At 36.4% G+C, this 20,836-nt stretch overlaps 1 protein-coding gene across 1 annotated transcript; it reads right to left on the bottom strand.

Moving 5' to 3' along the window:
* Positions 1 to 3,216: 3,216 nt before the first annotated feature.
* On the bottom strand, positions 3,217 to 6,859 carry LOC149259649 (cholesterol 22-monohydroxylase CYP90B52-like). The gene is given in 9 exon segments (XM_089376581.1): positions 3,217 to 3,685; positions 3,963 to 4,081; positions 4,195 to 4,301; positions 4,574 to 4,652; positions 5,044 to 5,133; positions 5,252 to 5,491; positions 5,572 to 5,724; positions 5,830 to 6,154; positions 6,415 to 6,859. Coding segments are annotated over 9 exon segments (1,593 nt in total). The 5' UTR covers positions 6,798 to 6,859; the 3' UTR covers positions 3,217 to 3,588.
* Positions 6,860 to 20,836: the final 13,977 nt, after the last annotated feature.

Here is a 20,836-nt window from a genome sequence, read left to right as displayed (position 1 = left end):
TGTTTGGCTAAGAGCTGGTCTTTCTAGGATTTAAGAAAAAAGTTAACAACCCAAGACCTAGTGGTAGAAGTGAAAGCAGGTTATTCCAGGTGGTTTTTCTTGAATAAGGGTGACGAGTCAGCCTCATTAGTTGTTAGCAGCTAGAGATGGTTGTCCTCACTGCTGTTTTGACAACTGAGTCATGATAGGTTTTACCACAGTTTTAATTAATAGATGAAGTAGTTTTTTTATACAATTTTTAGCTAGATTGTGATCCTTATTATTTAAAAGACACTTTTAAATACATAAATGCATTCAACACCTTCAAAAAATTCTTAGGCACTATAATTTTAGAAATTAAACAACTTAAATTTATAATTTTTAAAAATCAGTACCATATATTGAACAAAATTGACCAGGAAAAATATTAGAAAAAACATCATTTCATCTATTTTTTTTTTAATTGGAATGAAAACACAAAATTCCTTATATTCTTGACCCCACTTGAAAAAGAAAACTTTAACTCTGATCAACAACAACTAACAACAATATCATATTTTATTATTAATTACCTAATATAAATATATTAAAATAATATATAATAAAAATAATTTAATTATTAATATTTTTTATAAATAAATAACAAAAATGAAATCCAAAAACTATATTTTATTTAGCTTTACCAACATCTCATAGATAAAATTAGTTTTTTTTCAATTATATTGGACAGTCAACAGCTCCATAACAATCCATTTCAACGTCGACTTCCATACATACTCCATAACCAATGATTAGATGTCAAATCACATCCCTGTTAGGTAGTATTACAAACAAATATTGCACATGGCTGAGAATATTGTGGAATAAGCTGTTTGCGGATGAGATGTATTAAATTTTGGCATATAGTTTGTTTCAAAATATTTTCAGTAATATGATTGATTAATTGTGGGTTATAAATTTTAAATTTTGAGATGGAGTTTATTTTAAAAATATATTCAATCTAAGTAAGTAGTAGGGTTAGTAGGGTTAATTTGTATAGTAATAAAATTAAAGATCAAAATATTTAAATGCAAAAGAATTAGGTTAAAATATATTACTTAGGTTAAAATATATTACTTAGTTTAAGAGGTAAAGTTTTGATTTGGAAAACAATAGAAATTTCTATATGATTTTGATAAAATCTAAGAAATTTTTTAGGAAATTTAAGTTATCATTGAAGTTTTAGAATTTTTGATACTTTCTAATTTTTGATAGACAACCCAAAATATATTCTATAACCAGTTATTTAAATGTAAAATTCAAGTTTCATAATTTTAAGTACTTTGAGATTTTTGATAGAAAACTCAAAATATACACTATAACTAACCATTTAAATGTAAAATTCTCCCTTTTATGAATAATATTATGAACATATATTGTAACTTTTGTGACTAAATTATGGTGCATATATAATACTTCACAACTTTATTTGAAAGTTTTGTAATAATAGAAAAAACAAACAAAATTCCCCATACCTTGATGAACAACTATCAGCAATCTAACTACACAAAATTAATATATTAAAAAAAATTAATAATAAAAATAATTGATTATTAATATTTTTTATAAACCAACAACAAAATTGAAATTGAAAGTCCAAAGACTCTCTATATATATTCATCTATCATTTTCAAATATTTAACTCTGCCAAAATATCATAAACAAATTTAGAATTTTTTTCAAACTCCATAACATCCATTTCAACGTCAACTCCCATCCCTGTTAGATAGTATTACAGACAGCATACTCCATAACCAATAATTAAACCTAACCAATGATTAAACGTCAAATCCATCCCTTTTAGGTAGTATTACAAACAACAAATATTGCAGATGGCTGAGACTATTTAGGGTTAAACACAACCAATGATTAAACGTCAAATCCATCCCTGTTAGGTAGCATTCCTAACAAACAAATATTGCATATGGCTGAGACTATTTTGGAATAAGCCGTTTGAGGATGAGATGTATTAAATTTTGGGATATAGTTTATTTCAAAATGATTAATCGTGGATTATATGTTTTAAATTTTGAGATTGAATTTATTTTTATATGTTTTAAATTTTGAGATAGAGTTTATTTTTCAAATATGTTTCATTATTAGTAGGTTATATAAATTAAATAGCAATAAGTTGAAATTAAAATATTTAATTATAAAAAAGTTAAGTTAAAATATAGTTTAAAGTTTTGATTGGAAAACAATGGAAATTTTAGTATGATTTTAATAAAATTTATTGGAAATTTTTGAAAATTCAAATTACAATTTTAGAATTTTTGATAGACAATCCAAAATATACGGTATAACTAATCATTTAAATTTTTGATAGACAACTCAAAATATACTCTATGACCAACTATTTAAATGTCAAATAACAAGTTTTAAAATTTTGGATACCCTGAGATTTTTAATAAAAAACCTAAAATATACTCTATGACCAACCATTTAAATGTCAAAATCCCTGTCTTATAGTAATGTTAAATGATAATGTTATAGTAATGTTAAATGATAATGTTATGAACCTATATTGTAACTTTTATGACTGAATTATGGTGCATGCATGATGCTTCAAAATGTCATTTAGAGGTCCTGTGATAGTCAAACAATGGATCTTTAAGCACCAGATAGGAATCTGATCATGGCTGTCAAAAAATGGACAAGACCACAGACGAATTAGGAACCATGCAATGGATAACGGTGGATAATGTTGAACAGCATAGGAATCTAATCTTGGCTGTAAAAAAATGGACAAGACCACAGACGAGTTAGGAACAATGAAATAGATAACGGTGGATAATGTTGAACAACATCCTGAGATACTTCAAAGATTGCATCTTTTAAGCAATAGACAGAAGTCTAATCAGAGCCGTCAAAATGGACAAAACCATGGAGGAATCATAAAATGGACAATATTTGAGAGGATCAAATTTAGAATGGGCTGTGGGCAATGGTCAGAGATTTTTATTTACTGCTCACATCAATTCAAAGGTTTGAAAAAATGAAGGAAATGAGACATACATGCAATCGTATTCATGTGTTTTCTTTTGTTTGTTTCAATGTTTTCAGTTCACGAGGGCTTGTCAACTCCGTACAAAAATCAGGCAATCATTAAAAGCATAGTCTTCACTGGACCACCTCAATATAAACACAGTACACAGGATGTGAAGCTTCGTATTCATATATTTATTAGTGACAGTTCCACGTGAGATTTCAGTTCATATATCTTTGTCGTTGCCTGAATTTATTTTCATTTTCTCCTCGGCTAGTGCACTGTCCTCCTCTGACCATTCAACTTTCCGTCTTCTAATAGAAAGAAGAGGACGTACAATATAGACCCTTCGCCTCTATCAATGGCCAGGGGCAAGCACGTGCACAGCCTGAATGCCAGCATTATATTATATACCAGGACAGAGATACAGATTGCTAGGTGATGTACAAAGAATGGGAATATTGAAAACCCTAACCAGTCTGAGCCTGTATCTTTTTGTATGGTTATATCAATCTATATGCTTCATATCATATATATATATATTTATATGATATATAAATCTTTCAAAAGCTGAATGTTGATCATCAATTCTGTCTGATAGACTGAACTCTAACTGGAAGACCCTTTTCAAACTCCACAAATGGGAAAACAAGGGGGAGATCTGGTTCTGCCAATTCCCATCTGCATCCATTAAATCAAAGCATGCAGTAAATCATGTTAGCAATGACACAGAAATATTCTATTCCCTTATTTGCCTGACATTTTGCCAATCTGCATCCATTAAATCAAAGCATGCAGTAAATCATGTTAGCAATGACACATAAATATTCTATTCCCTTATTTTCCTGACATTTTGCCAAAGATATATATATATATATATATTACTTGGTCTATATTAAGAAGTCAAGTGTACTGGAACATATAAATATTTTTCTTGCCTCTGGATTCGATTCTTTACCTGTAGCTTAGTACGAGGTGATGGAGGAAAACAACAATCTCCAGTTTTGCAAGTTCTACCCCCGTGCACAGCCTTGGCCCCCCTCCAAAAGGTGTGAAATATGTACTCCCCTCAACTTTCTGAAAAATCAAAGGAATAGCAACTTGTCTTTTAATATAAAGGAATGCACGTGCATATGATCTGGATTGATCAACACACAATCTTAGAAAATATTTGGACAACCCTATAATACCTGCCATCTCCAGGGGTTAAACACAAGAGGATTGTCGTAGACATCTGGATCTAAGTGAACAACATCAAATACTGGCAGAACTTTCCATCCAGCAGGAATATCGTATCCTACAATATGAGATCATACATGTAACAGCTCGTTATGGAATAATAATCTAAGATCCCCTCATGGGTATTAGTGCCTGCTAATAAACAGTGGGACATTAATTCTTGATATCTTAAAATATATTTTAGATTTGAAAGTTTTTTTAAAATGTTTGAAACAAACATACTAGTAACAACACATTATGTTTATAGAATTAGTGACTTGCGACTAACATAGTGTTTATAATGCTTGAGTTTTGCAAGTCAGATTTCTTCAAAATGGAATATCAACATACCTTTGTATTGGACGTTTAGCAGGGCTTTCCTGTGCACAAAACGCACCACGTTCCCCAGCCTTAGGGTTTCATTGATAACCTGCAAGGATAAGAGGTTGAGTGAGATTAAAGCTTCTTGAAATTAGGCTTCTTATAATTACCAAAATATTTTTGGTAGTGATCACTTAGGAGAAGTTTTGCTAAAAGTTTGTGAGATTCTTGTTTGTAAGCTTCTAGTGTGAGATTCTTGAACCATCTATTGTGAGATTCTTGTTTGTAAGCTTCTAGTGTGAGATTCTTGTTTGTAAGCTTCTGTTGAAATATAAAGAGAGTGAATCCAGAATATGATCCACAGTATTATTAGTAAGTCCAATACACACTCATCATCAAGACATAATGTTTGAGTTTTTGAGTTTTGAAAATGCAACATTCCTATATGCCACTATCAATAAATTTGTGGAAGATCATGGTGCTCAGGCAAAAAGACCGACCTGTTGGGTGAAATCCATGCGTTTATAATCGTCCCAGTGCAAATTTGAATCTGTCCCCCGCTGCTCTATAGTTCATCGTATGTCCAGATGCTCCCATTGTCCCACCCAAAAAATGAAAAAGAAAACAGAGAAGCATTCAGGCCATATTACAAATTATCACACCCTAAGTAGAAAGCTCGTATTACACACATGTGTCATGTTCTTATACCCTAAGCTGCTTGGCTGACTCAGGAGATTGCGCCAGAAAGTATATTGCAAGAGACAAGGCTATTGAAGAGGTCTCATGACCAGCGAACAACAAGTTGAGAATAAGATCTAAAATCTGCTCAGTATTGAGGCTGCCTTCCTCCATGATTCTGCTTAGCAGGTCCGAGTTCCAGGTCATTGCAGGTTGTTTTCTTCTCTCGTCCATGGTGTTCTTGACTGCTTGAAGTATTGCAGCTCTTGACTGTTAAAACAAATTTCAAATAAGCAACCCAACTTCATTTCTGTTATCTATATTGAAAGAGTTGAAGAGGGACACTTCACCTTCAAAGCTTTCCTGTACGTAGTACCAGGAAAATTCACAGGTGCAGACACAACCCCTTTCATGAAAGAAAAGTATTCTTTCATCAGGTACTCGGTCTCAAGATCCTCAGGATTGCAGCTCATTATTTCCTTCGCCATTAGGTTGAAGGTATACTGTGCAATCAGAATAGTGTGAGCCAATTAGAAGTATATATAAATTCAAACCAACATGAAAAAGGTTAGAGCATGCAAGAACTAGTGTGTGATATGTTGTGGGACCTTTTTGGTCTCAGCTTGTGCAGAAAAGGCCTGGTTTTCCTTCCATGAATTGAGAATGAGAAGAGCATGTGTCTGTATATCTTGTAACAGGGAGTTCTTCAGCTTGTTGTTGCCCATGAAATTCAAAGCTATGGCTCTCATTTCTTTGTGCATGTCTCCAACCAACACCAACATGGACCATTTCCCCAGAATGCCACCAATGGTACTAGGATAACTAGACTGGAACAATCGATCTTCGTTCTGAAGAATGAACTTGTTGAGTTCTGGGTCAACTGAAACAACAGTCGGATGTCCAAATAAATGCGATTTGAATACCTTTCCATATCTGCAAAATAAATTTGGCCATCACCATGTTTATGAAGTATGATGTAAATCTTTCAAATCCCTAGCGGATAAAGCCAAAAATTATATATTTATATATCTGCAAATAAATTACTCAGAAAAACTAAGTTAGCAGATTCCTTAGCCAATATAAAACAAGTCTCATGAAAACTATACCTATACCTAGATATATGTTAGGTTCTTCCATGAATCTAATTAAATAGATTCCTTACCCAAAAAAACTAGTGCCATGAAAAGCTGTACCTAGATATATGTTCTTCCATGAATGTTCCCGGAGATGTAGCAGGGTGAGGCTTCAAGTAAGCAACTGTCTCTCCAACGAACGGCCACCCCATGGTTCCTGGTGGTAATTTCATCCTCTGGGTGGGAATCGATCTCCTGACCTTGACAAGTACAAAAATAATAAGCGCCACCGCTGCTGTGAAAATCAAGAACATAGCAGCTGGTGTCTGCTCAACTGTAGCCATGCTAAACTTCGCTCTCTCCTTTTCTATGGCTGTTTCCAAGCAAAGGTAAGGTACTGTTTTGTTTCCGTGGGCATTATAAGAGACATCAACAATGTGAATATATATATATGTGGGATTTTGAGATCCCTGTTTCTCGCGACCCCCCACCTCACATCGCATGCAGATACTTCATTTGACCGTGTTTTTCCTCTCTTGTCTCACCGCCGGATTCTGAATGGAGTCAGAAACAATGATAGACACATTCCTCGCCACGCCCTTTCAGGTTCTCACTGTCACTACGGCAATTGTATTTGGTTGTTGTGGGCTTACTCTCAGCGGAATATTTTTATATATTAAATCGGCCAAATTTTCCCCTTTTCGTAATGGTTTCGTCCACCTTTTACGCACTATGGTTTATGCCTGGTTCTGGTTGAACCGTCAACGAGCATTGCTCAGATCAAATACATTGGAAACAGTTCGGTAATCAGATTACAAATTTCTATTTAGATGTATTTAAGGTACTTAAAATATATTTCCTATATTTCCTAAAATTCTTACATGTTAGATTCATGTTTGATAACTTGTAAATACATTTTCTTAATAAATATTAATTAATTAATTAATTTTTAAATCTAATATTTCACTACTATTTTAATCTTCTTAAAGGTCTAAGATATCATTTACCCTAAAATGTCATTTAACATATTTAGATATAGTTAAAATGTTTTAATATGATATTTATGAGATAGGTAGCTTAAATGTTTAAAATATTATTTATGATAAAGAGTCGTATGGAAGTGTTTATCAAGTCTCAAGAATTGTTCGATAGTTAAAAGTAGGCAAAAAAAAAATTAAAATTCAAGAAATCTTGCACTGGGAGTGTTTGAATCATGTTTTTGATGGTGGAAATGGATTCAGCACCATCAAAAACTTTTTGGGCACCCAAAACCTTGAAGTTTGACATATCATTTGTAATAGAAAGACGTAATCTAAATGTTTAACATGTCAGTTTTGATAGAAAAAAGTAATCTAAATGTCTAAAATATCATTTATGATAGAGAGACGTAATTTAAATGTTTAAGATAACATTTATGATAAAGAGACTTAGTTTAAATGTTTAAGATATCATTTACAATTCACAAATATAATTTAAATGTTTTAATATGATATTTATGAGATAGGTAGTTTAAATATTTAAAATATTATTTATGATAAAGAGACTTAGTTTAAATGTTGAAGATATCATTTACCATTCACAAGTATAATTTAAATGTTTTAATATGATATTTATGAGATAAGTAGTTTAAATGTTTAAAGTAGTATTTATGATAAAAAAAAATGAATCGAAATATTTAAAATATCATTTATGATAAAGACTTAATTTAAATGTTTAAGATAACATTTGTAGTTTAAATGTAAAAAATATTGAATTATCCATTTATAAAAGATGTAGTCCAAATGTTTCAACATCTCTCACACATATAACTAAATCTAACTTAAAATTGTTGCAACATTAAACTCAATTATACATTCAAAAATATAATATAAAAATAAAACTTCAAATTTCACTTGTAATTTTATAGCTTTTATCATAATTATTAAGATGGTTTTCGCAATAATCACATCAAAATAGACAAATATATTTGAATTACAATTTTATTATATATATTTTATTTTTTAAATAATATATTTTATTGTCGTTTCTTTTTATATCTCACATTTATATAATTCAAAAATTATATATAATAATTTTTTTTAATAGATAATTTGGGAAGGAAATGGTCAAATTTATATTACCTAAAACTTTTAAATTTATATTTAATTTAGGAAACAAAGGTGTCGTCTACTTAGGCGGAGCATTTGCCCGATAAAAAATCGCTGGAATGTAGGCAAAAAATTTCCACAAATCTTGTAGAAGTAGTGTTTAACTCAAGTTTTTAATGGTGGAAATGGATTCAACACCATCAAAAACTTCTAGAACACCAAAAAGCTTGAATTTTGACCACTCTAACGTGGATTTGCAAAAATCCCTACCACAATTTATCAAAATATTATCTCAATTTCCATGATTTTCAAGACAAAAAACAATATGGTTAGACTATCCCAAAAAAATTTATTTAATAATAACTTACTTCACATTTACAATTTTATCATATAAATATATCATTATTTTTATTTAATTATATTTTAGTGAATAATTTATATCAATTAAATAAATATTAATATTAAAAAATTAAAATTTATAAATTTTCACTGTTTAATTTTTTTATTTTTTATTTTTATAAATTTACACTTTACAATTTTATCTTATAATTTATTCAGATTATCTAATTATATTTTATAGAATAATTAATATCATTTAAATAAATATCAATATAAATAAAAATCAATAACTCAAATTTATAAATTTTCACTTATAATAATATTATTATTTGATTTTTTTTAGATAAATTATATAATTTTTTTATAGATTTCTTTTAAGAATAAATTATATAAATTATTTTATATTTTATTTATTCTAATAAAGTGCAAAAATATTTTATATAGGCCCTTTCTCCTTTTGAAAAAAATTTAATAATATTAAAACTATATCTATATTGTTTAAGTTGTCTCATTAGAGTTTGTTTACTATGTATTTTTATTTTTATTTTAACTCCATTTTGATTTGCATTAAAGTTTAATGAATTTTTATTTAATTTTATATTTGATTTGTATATGTGAACTTTAAATGGTATCTTTGTGAATAGTATTTGCATGATGTTATTTACACTGAGTCTAGCTTAACTTTTGATGTTTGGACTTTTTCAAGTATATTTTTTGGTCAATTTTGTTTGAAATTTGGTAGGGATTTGTTGCAAGTGTAAGTTTGAGCTTTATAAGTTTTAGCCAAAAAAGACAAAACATTGAATACTTGGATTGTACCTTTACAATGTATCCAACTTTATTGTACACTAGTTATATTGGGGCACATGCACAAAACAATAACAAACACAAAGGAGGAGAGAGAAACCAAAACAAACTACAATCAATCAATCATTATGTTAGGAGTGTTAATATGAGGGCCAATACACTATTGATGCCCTCATTGGGATATGACAATCGTTATATATAAAGGGGATTTAAGATTTGTGAAAAATAAAATCAATATACTTTAGGTATTGGGGGTATAAAAAGGGGTATTTGGTAAAGTTAGGGGATATCTAGTAAAAATAGTGGTTTTATTGGAATGATGTATTTAGAGGGGGGTTCAACAAAAGGATTTGGGAAGGTAAATATCAATATAAAAAATGAATCAAATGTATTCTATGGTTGTGTTTGTTAGAATATTGCATCAAAGATTGATCCATAGTGTACATCTTAATATTTGATGTTTTAAGGCACAAACAAGACTCATCATCGGGAAAATTTGTTGAGGAAAAGAGCACACCAATCCTTTCATATAAGGACACTGATAGTTCTTTTTTCCAAACCAACGTACCAACCTAGTAATAGAGTGAGGACACCAATCCTTTCGAACAAGTCCAGGCACCAACTTGGAAAAAGAATGAGGACACAAATTCTCTTCAGACACCCACCTGATAAACTGCTTCCAAGATAGTCTTCAAAATTGCTAAAAAAATGTTTAAAGATAAGATCCAAAAAATGGTCCAAGAAACTTCTTTAAAGCTGCTTGAAAACAAATTCCAATATAGGATCCAAATCAACTCCAAAATGCTCAGAAACAGGCATCAAGATAGGCTTCAAGAACTACTCCAAGACTCCTTCTGATCCAGGTGGATATCGGTGGCCACCCGCCAATTCCACTTGGACCCCCACCATTGTTTCTTTCAGTTTTCCAGTTTCCTTAATTGTAGCACAGTTTACTATTTTTAGCAGTTTTTCAGGTCCTAAACTTCCGGAGCCATTTTTAGGCCCTAAACGACGTGTTTTTGACAATCTACCGCTAATGATTTTTTGCCTATAATTGTATTTTCCATTGTATTCCTCAGATATATCTTTCCAACGGGTTATCATGCGCGTCAAACGGAGATAATATGACCAAGTCATGACCCCGGGAAGTTGGCTGTCCAACTCACCCCAACGGGGCCCATAAACTCTTGGTGTTACATCTCCTCGAGTTAGGGTTTTGGTTGTTTAGGGTTTGCTCTTATTGTTCAATAATCAAAAGGCCCTTGAGCCTCATGGTAACACATTTCAAAGGCATGCAGCTGCCACATCTCTTCTCAGAGATAAGCTACCATCACCTGAGCTAGTCTTATTTCCATTCTATTTGTAAGCATATTTCAGTGTTTGATATTAAATAAAATGAACTTTTATTTCTACTGCATCTTTGTGTTTATGGTTATATCTATAGTTTTTTGAATTCCTGTTTAAATCCGGATCAGTGGTATCAGAGCGGTCTAGTCTCTCTGTTTTTCTTTGCATGTCCCCAACGAGGTCGGGATATATGGAGTTAGGGTTTGAACTGTAGAAATTCTCACTATAGATTAATCTGATTATGCAATGTACTAAAGCAAAATACTTAATCTATTTCTACAATCAAACCTGCGGAAGCTTAATCGATTTTGAGCAAGATCAAACATAACACATATAACAGAGAAGAAGAAACAATCACACATGAAACATAGAAGAATACTCTGGGGAAAGCCTCAGCTAAAAAATCTCGCTATCTGTATTATCATACAAGTGGAAATATCTTAGGATTACACAAAGCTTTAGCTCTCAAGCTATCCAGCTCTCAGGACAATTCCTCACTGCTGCTCATAGACAAAATAGACAACACATATGCCTTTCCCTCTGTCCTCCAAGCCTCCTATTTCTTTGCACTATTCCTCTGGGATGATTCACCTTCAACCAAGTGGAACACTGCTCTTACACACTCTAAAACTCTGCAATCCTCAAGGAATGAATTCCTTCTACATGCAAGAGATTGCCTCATGGGAATATTCTTGCAACTGATAGTACACTGTCCCTGCCTTTAATCTCAACTGGGTTTTTGTCTGAACTGACATGCATGAGTTATTTATGAGAGAATATTCAGTTATATGGAATACACTAGTTTCATGCATGCATGTATTAACTGACTGAACTCATAGTTAGTTCCTCCAACTGTTTGGAACTAATTTAGCTGGACTTAACTCAGTTAACTACGCTAACTAATTACAACTCAAGTACAACTCATCCTTATCTCCTTAATTAAGGGATAATCTCCTTAATTTAAGGGATAATTATTTCATGACTTCACAAAGACTTCTAGCTTGAATTTCTCCAACTAATTAACTCAAGATGAATTAATTAATTATTTTTCAAGCAGCTGGTGAGACTAAATTCGAATTTTAATTCTCAATTTTAATTCAAGGACAAATTAAAATTAGAATATCTTGAAATGCTATCTTTAGCAATGCTATTTATATCATTTCTATATTTAGCCTTTCTTGTTGCTATTTTCTACACTCCCTCTCAACAAGAAAGGGATTATCTGCCACCCCGATCCTATCTCTATGGAACTCGAAAATACACTTTGACAATGCCTTAGTCAAAATGTCAGCATCTTGCTCCTCGGTCGAAATATACTGCAGCAACATGATCCTCCTCGCCACACAGTCTCTGAGATGATGATATCGAATGTCGATGTGGTTGGACCTGTCATGAAATACTGGATTCTCAGAGATTTTGATACAACTTTTATTATCACAATAGATCACAGTTGGATCCATCCTCTGATCAAACAAACCAACTAGAATTTTCCGCATCCAAATGGCCTCACATGCTGCCTGACTTGCAGCCATGTATTCAGCCTCTGCTGAGCTGAGTGCAACTGACCTCTGTTTCTTGCTGTACCAAGAAACTGCAGCTGAACCAAGGTTGAAAATTCCTCCTGATGTGCTCTTCTGATCTGATGGACTCCCTGCCCAATCTACATCTGTGAAGCCCTGTAGCTTCACTCCCTCTGACCGTCTGTACCATAATCCATACTGAGATGTGCCTCTGAGGTATCTCAAAACATGCTTAGCCGCCTTCCAAAACAGCTTGGTAGGCTGAACCATAGCTTGACTTAGTTGGTTCACCGCATAGCACAAATCTGGTCGTGTGTTCACTAAGTACATCAATGAACCCACAAGCTTCCTGTACACAACAACTTCTACTACTTCTCTTGAAGTAGCGTCCTCCTTCCTCCAGTTACCTGCTAGAGGAGTCTGCATGGGCTTGCAGTTCTCCATGTGGAATCTCTTGAGTATCTCATTGGCATACTTGCCTTGAGACAAAAACACCTCCCCATCCTTCTGCCACACTTCCATGCTTAGAAAGTAGTGCATGAGACCCATGTATTTCATCTCGAACTCTCTTGCAAGGTCCTCCTTGCAAGACATGATCAACTGATCATCACTTGTCAATATCAGATCATCAACATAAAGAACAATGATCAACTACTTACCTTCCACCATGATGTGGTACAAGTTCACATCCGCTTCACTCTTTGTGAAGCCCAACCCGGTGAAGTAGTTGTCGATCCTGGTGTACCAAGAATGAGGTGCTTGCTTCAGCCCGTACAAAGCTCTCTTGAGTCGGCACACATGCGACTCATGATCGAAGGTATCAAAACCTTTCGGCTACTCTATGTACACCTCTTCCTCAATCTCGCCATTGAGGAATGCAGTCTTCACATCCATCTGATGGATCTTCCAACCCATCTGTGCTAATAGTGCAAACATCGATCTGATAGATGAGTACCTTGCTACAGGAGAAAAATTGTCATCATAGTTGATCCCCTCGACCTGTGAGAAACCACGGGCAACAAACCTTGCCTTATGTTTCTTCACACTACCATCAGCAGCATGCTTTACCTTGTAAAGCTAACGGGAACTCACAACTGACTTGTTCTCTGGTCTTGGAACCACATCCCAAACACTGTTCTGAACTATGGAGTCATACTTCTCCACCATAGCATCAACCCAAATCGGTTGTTGCACTGCTTCCTCAAAGGAATATGGCTCGGTCTCAACACATCCCCAATAAGGGCCATGTATCTAGTGTACCTAACAGGTGACCTCCTCTGTTTGCGCTGAGAAGATGGTTCTCCCACATTCTCTCTTGCATTCGACAACAATCTGTCAGCTTCTCTCATGTGCTTCTGCCCATCTCTGGAAGACTCTGCTTGAGTGGATGTCTCCACTCCTGGAACCTCTGCATGCGGCTGCTCCGCATCAGTCTGAGGCTCCTCCTCCTTAGGAACCAAAAGTTCCTCCACAACCTATAGTTGGAGCTCCCTCTCAAGGGAAACTTGCATGGCCTTCTGCTCATCAAACTTAAGATCTCTGCAAACCACTATCTTCCGACTGGTAGGAAAATACACCCGATAGTTGTGGGGTGTATCAGTGTACCCCACAAGTATCCCCAACTCAGCTGTCGACTCAAGTTTCTTCCGGGCATCCTTGGTCACATGGAAATAAACCAATGAGCCAAAGATCCTAAAGTGACCCACATCTGCTCTCCTCCCAGAGAAAGCTTCCTCTGGTGTCTTCATCCCAAGAATGTGATGTAGGCTTCTATTATGCAAATAGACCGTTGTGTTGCATGCCTCAGCCCACAAATGAAGTGGTAGGCATTGGTCATGCAACATCACCCGAGCTGCCCCCAAAATTGTTTGTTCTTCCTCTCGACCAACCCATTCTGCTGTGGGTTATGAGGTGCCGTCAACTCCTGTTTAATTCCTTCCACTGCACAGAAGTCCTTAAACTCTTGAGAGACATACTCTCCACCATTGTCGCTTCTCAAGGCCTTGATCTTCTTCCCTGATTCTTTCTCAACCAAAGCTTTGAACTCACAAAACTTTGAGAAGGTTTGATCCTTCTTCTACATGAAATAGATCCAGCATTTACAAGAAAAATCATCAATGAAAATCACATAATATCTTTGTTTAGCGGTGGAGGCTGTCAAGAATGGTCCACACACATCTGTATGAACTCGCTCCAAGATTGCTTCAACTCGACTGTCTCGATCATGAAAGGAATATTTGGTGTACTTTCCCAAGGTACAACATTTGCATGTGTCTACTTGCTCAAGTTTACCTTTAGGAAGTCTAGTATAAATATGCTACATTATCTTTAAGGCCCCATGATGCAAGTGGCCCAACAGTCTATGCCATAACTCGTCAATATCTTGTATTTGCACCAATTCCGCTTTGGAACTCAATGCAGCACAGTCATCTACCTCCAGCTTGTAGAGATTCTTCACTCAAATCCCAATCCTCTTGGTCTGACCTGTGGCTATGTGTCTCAGGAACACCTTTCCTTTACTGAAGACTACATCATAGCCTTTGTCTTCCAACATTGCGACCGATACCAAGTTCTTCTTCAGTCCAGGCACATACTTTACATCAGTTAGGGTGAGAGGAGCTCCATGCTCCCTTTGAAAAACAACCATACCTTCACCTGAAACACGGTACTTTCCATCATCACCCATCTCTATGCACATCTTGAGGTCTTTCTCCTCCAAGGTACTGAATAAACTCTTATCGTTGGTCATGTGGAATGAGGCTCCACTGTCCAGGTACCAAACACAATCCGCCATCGATGAAACCATGCATGGGATGAGGGTAAAATCCAATTCGAACTGAGAGGCTAGTGCCTCACTTTCTGATCCTTTCGCGGATCCCTTCTTGGATTTCTTCAATGGACAATTTGTTGCATAATGGTCCACCTCATGACAATTAAAGCATCTCACTTTGGATTTGTCAATCTTCTTCCCACCATGGGAAGAACTTGATTTGGAATGGGAAGCCTTCCCTTTCCCTTTCCTTGCCTTACTGGCTAAGGCTAGATTTTTTTCATCATCATGCTTAGATCAAGAACCATCTCTGGTGCTCCTCTTGATCTCCTCCCACATCAGATCCGACCATAGTAGTTCCCAATCTGGCAGTTTCTCTCTTCCATTCACTGAGTCCTGGTAGCTATGCCAGCTCTTAGGAAGACCAAGGAGATCAAGACTCACCATATCATCATTGGCTGTCGTTATTCCTACACTGCCAAGCTCATCTCTGTAGGTGGTGAGCTTGTTCAGATATGTAGAAATCGTGTTGCCCTTTTCACACTTGATTTTCTGAAGCTTGTCCTTCAGCACCAGTTTCCTCTGGTCGTTACTGTTCTGATATAGGTCCTTCAATGTCTTCCACATTGAGAATGAAGTCTCCTTCCCATGGAGACTCGAGACAATATGTTCTCGAACTCCCTTTAGAAGAATCCTCCTCGCTTTCGCCACACACTTCTTCCATTCCGCTATTTCTTGGGCATTTGCTGCTGCTGGCTTGGGGATTTCTTGATCAATGAAATCCTTCAAACCATTGTCTTCTAATACCGCTTCCATGTGATCCTGCCATGCTATGTAATTCGAGCTGCCATCCAGGGCATACTCGAGTATCAAGCCATTGAACGCCATTGGTGAACTTTGAGATGTGATAAGAAATTGATTTTGTACCTGAAATCAAGAACTTCAAACTTCGAACTTCTAATCACCTTTGCTCTGATACCATGTAGAAATTCTCACTATAGATTAATCTGATTATGCAATGTACTAAAGCAAAATACTTAATCTACTTCTACAATCAAACTTGCGGAAGCTTAATCGATTTTGAGCAAGATCAAACATAACACATATAACAGAGAAGAAGAAACAATCACACATGAAACATAGAAGAATACTTTGGGGAAAGCCTCCACTAAAAAACCCCGCTATCTGTATTATCATACAAGTGGAAATATCTCAGGATTACACAAAGCTTTAGCTCTCAAGCTATCCAGCTCTCAGTACAATCCCTCACTGCTGCTCATAGACAGAATAGACAACACATATGCCTTTCCCTCTGTCCTCCAAGCCTCCTATTTCCTTGCACTATACCTCTGGGATGATTCACCTTCAACCAAGTGGAACATTACTCTTACACACTCTAAAATTGTGCAATCCTCAAGGAAGGAATTCTTTTTGCATGCAAGAGATTTCCTCATGGGAATATTCTTTCAACTAATAGTACACTGTCCCTGCCTTTAATCTCAACTAGGTGTTTGTCTGAACTGACATGCACAAGTTATTGATGAGAGAATATTTAGTTATCTGGAGTACACTAGTTGCATGCATGCATGCATTAACTGACTGAACTCACAATAATTCCTCCAACTGTTTGGAACTAATTTAACTGGACTTAACCAAGTTAACTGAGCTAACTAATTGCAACTCAAATACAACTCATCCTTATCTCCTTAACTAAGGGATAATCTCCTTAATTTAAGGGATAACTGTTGCATGACTTCACAAAGACTTCTAGCTTGAATTTCTCCAACTAATTAACTCAAGATAAATTAATTAATTATTTTTCAAGCAGCTAGCGGGACTAAATTCAAATTTTAATTCAAGGACAAATTAAAATTGGAATATCCTAAAATTATATCTTTAGCAATGCTATTTTTAGCATTTCTAGTTTTAGCATTTCTAGTTTTAGCATTTCTTGTTGCTATTTTCAACATGAACTAGTCGACTTTTACAAGACCAGCCTCGCAAATCCTGACAGCCTCCCATGGCGGATGAAAAGAAAGACAAGGGGGTAGGAGATTCTATCAAAATCCTTCTTGAGGAAGCCCTCGAGCAACAAAGGAACGCGATGACAGACAACTTTGCCCAGATCCTTCAGCGACTACCCAAGGGCGACACATCTACTTCCGGAAGCTACTCTAGAAGCGCCACACCCTTTAAGGTACAAGTTAACTTTGACATTCCCATATTTGAGGGTCAGATAGATGCAGATGCTGTAGATAAATGGTTAAATCTGCTAGAAGGATATTTTTCCATTCATGATTTTTCCAGCTAAGAAAATATCACCTTTGCACTTCTCAAAGTAGCCCCCCACATCAAGGACTAGTGGGAAACCTACTGTGAGCAGAAGGATGAAAGTACGAACTCACTGTTTTCAGCCGCACCCACTTGGAACTCGTTCTGGGATGCCATCAAGGAGTAGTACTACCCTGTTAGGAGCTATGAGGATAAATACATAAAGTGGACAATGTTGTGACAGGGAAGGGACCAAGATGTGCCAGAGTTTACCAATGTTTTTCATACCCTTCACATGAAGTTTGGTATCAAGGATTCTGAGAAGCATTTGGTTATCAAGTACCTCGGCTGCCTACATAGGTACATCGAGGATGAGATGGAATTCCTGGACATCTCCTTGCTCGGCATGACATACCAATATGCGGTCAATATCGAGCAAAAGTTTAAACAGAAGAAGCGAGACTTTGGATCTGCAAATTCGAAGCAAGAGAAAGGTGCCCCCAAACCACAGAACAAAGGACAAAGCTAAGGCGGGACGACCCAGGGCAACCTGCCAAAGCCGCAAGCAAAGAACAACGCTGCGAAGCCGAAGAAGGACACTGGAAAGTGGTGTGAGTTCCATAAGAGCTCCACTCACAACACAAGTGAGTGTCGAGCCAGGCTATCACTAGTGGCCGAGCTAAAGGCTTTGGAATCAGCTGCATGTCACGACTCTTAGTCAGAACCTGACAAGGGGAATGACAAAAGGAAGCAGATTATTGATGCGGAGCCCAATGCCACCGTTGCCACCACAAAGATCCAGAAGGAGGAACTTGAAGATCCAGAGGAGGAGGAGCGCCTCTTCCATTCCCAGATCTGGGTAAAGGGTTCCTTGCTACAGTTCATTGTCGATAGTGGGAGCCAAAAGAACTTCATTTTGGTAAAGGTCGTGAAGCGGCTAGGCTTATCGACCACAACAGATCCACAACCATACACCATCAAGTGGCTTCACCAAGGACAGGATCTTCACGTGAGCCAGCATTGATGCCTTCCATACAACATCAAGCCCTTCACGGATGAGGTATTATGTGATGTTTCTCCCCTTGATGTTTGTGATGTATTATTAGGCCAACCATTCTTATGGAAGAAAAATGTTGTGTATGAGTCAAGGCCTTGTGCTGTTATTGTTACTTTGGGAAATAAGTTGTACAAGATATCGGAGGTAGCACTGCCTACTGCCATCTCTTTAGTTACTGTAAAACAATGCAGTAAGCTCATTTCCAAAACCGGGAATTTTTTTTTCTTGATGATACACCCTTGGGGAAAGAAGAAGACGATGGCCACAACCTCCAGACAGGCCCCCTCTGAATGGAAACAATAGATGGACAAGGTCATGGAGGAGTACGAGGACATCTTCACCTCCCCCATAGGGGTGCCTCTGCATTGCCAGGTCAAGCACTCCATCAATCTGACCCCAGGTGCACCGCTGCCCAATGGACCAATCTATCGGCGCTCCATTCTAGAGAATGACGAAATCAAGAGGCAGATTCAGGAGTTGCTGCAGAAAGGTCACAGCCATTCAAGTTCATCGCCCTGTGGGAGCCTGATCATGTTAGTACAGAAGAAGGATGGGACTTGGAGACTCTGTATTTACTACCGGGCGTTCAAAAAGATCACTGTTTGGAATAGGTACCCGATCCCACGGATTGATGACCTTCTGGACCAACTGAAGGGGGGAAATATTTCAGCAAGATCGACTTTAAGTCCAGCTATCACTAGGTACCAATTGAACCCTCCGATGTGTGGAAGATTTCCTTCAAAGCCAAGGAGAGCCTTTTCGAATGGTTGATTATGCCTTTTGGGTTGACGAATGCTCCTGCAACCTTCATGAGGATGATGGATGACATATTGCGGCCATTCACCAACTCATTTGTAGTGGTATACTTGGATGACATCCTGATCTTCAGCCAGAGTTGGGATGAGCACCTCCACCACATCCAACAGGTTCTCCAAACACTACGGCAACACAAGTTGTGTGCCAATTTGGATAAATGCACTTTTGGCATGACCCAGTTTGAGTATTTGGGATACATTATTGATGAACGAGGGGTGCATGTGGATCCAGCCAAGATCCAAGTCATTTGGGATTAGCCAGCCCCAACCACTCTGACAAAGCTCCGTAGCTTTCTGGGTCTTGCCAATTTCTACCACAGGTTCATGTTGGATTCTCTCATATCACTTGGCCCTTGAGTCAAGTCACCAAGGGAGGAGTGAAAGAAAAATTCTTTTGGTCTGAATCTCAATAGAAGGCATTCACAGAGTTGAAACATCGCCTTTGCTCTGCACTAGTGCTCACTTTACCAAACTTGCTGTTAGCTACCTATACCAATAGGTTTCATATTTCATGATTGACAATGAAAAGTTCCAAATATGTTCTGCTTTGATCATGCAAAGAGCACATATTTCCAAGAGAAAACAATCTGTGTATATAGCTTGATGTTGTCTAAATTTTGATGGATGGTAACAGCCTAATCTGGATCAACAATTTAAATGAATAGAGAAAGAAGAAAGAAGTCTTCCAAACTATTTAATCTTGGCAGACAAGTAGCTTAGGTAGAGAAGTAAGGCTCCCAACTGCATAATCTGGGACCTTGGAAGAAATAAGGGTAGCAGTAGATAGAAAATCAAAAGGAAAAAGCCAAAGAAAAGAAAAGGCAAATAAGGGTCTGCAAATCCAAGTGCACCCTCCAAGAAGAAACAAAAAATGCTAGGCAAGTAGATGGGTAGGCAGTTGGGGTTGCAGAAATATCATTCCTTGCAAAAAAGTGTGTGCTGAAATGTCCACAAAGAAAAATCAATGGTTGAGAAGCTCCTCTTCTCCATCAGGGTGCAGCAAAGAAAGGAAGCATGTCTAACTTCCCAAATTCCCCCTTTAACTCTTATTACTAACATCCCTTCATCCATGGAGATTGATGAAAAGATCTGAGGTTTTATGGTGGTTCTTGTTCCTTTAAAAGCCACATTTCTTGTCTAAAAATCTTTTCATGTTGATCTACTCCCTAAACTAAGTAACTTTCAGATACACTTGATGAAATCACTCCTCATTCACTTTCCTCATTCACCTTAACCCCTAAATTCTATTATCTAAATCCCCTAAATGGCCCTTTCCCTACTATTATAACACCATGGTGTATAAACCCCAAACATGGTATAAATATTCCCCCCCTTTGGCACTATAGCTAAATAAGTTGTTTAGGGAGACTTCAGTCCACCAGGGGCTATGGTCAACCCTGTCTTGGGGCTGCTCTAACCTCTGGTTATGAGCAACAACCTTTCCCCTAAGCCCTCACCTTCCCTCTGCTCAAAAAACACATGCAAAAACCCCTAACCCTAAGGTTCTCCGCCCGAAAATATTTAATTTA

This window comes from Pinus tabuliformis, chromosome 6 (genome assembly GCF_031772625.1).
Source record: "Pinus tabuliformis cultivar Carrire ecotype Pingquan chromosome 6, CPIR1, whole genome shotgun sequence".
NCBI lineage: Eukaryota > Viridiplantae > Streptophyta > Pinopsida > Pinales > Pinaceae > Pinus > Pinus tabuliformis.
This window is presented reverse-complemented; position numbering and strand designations above follow the sequence as displayed.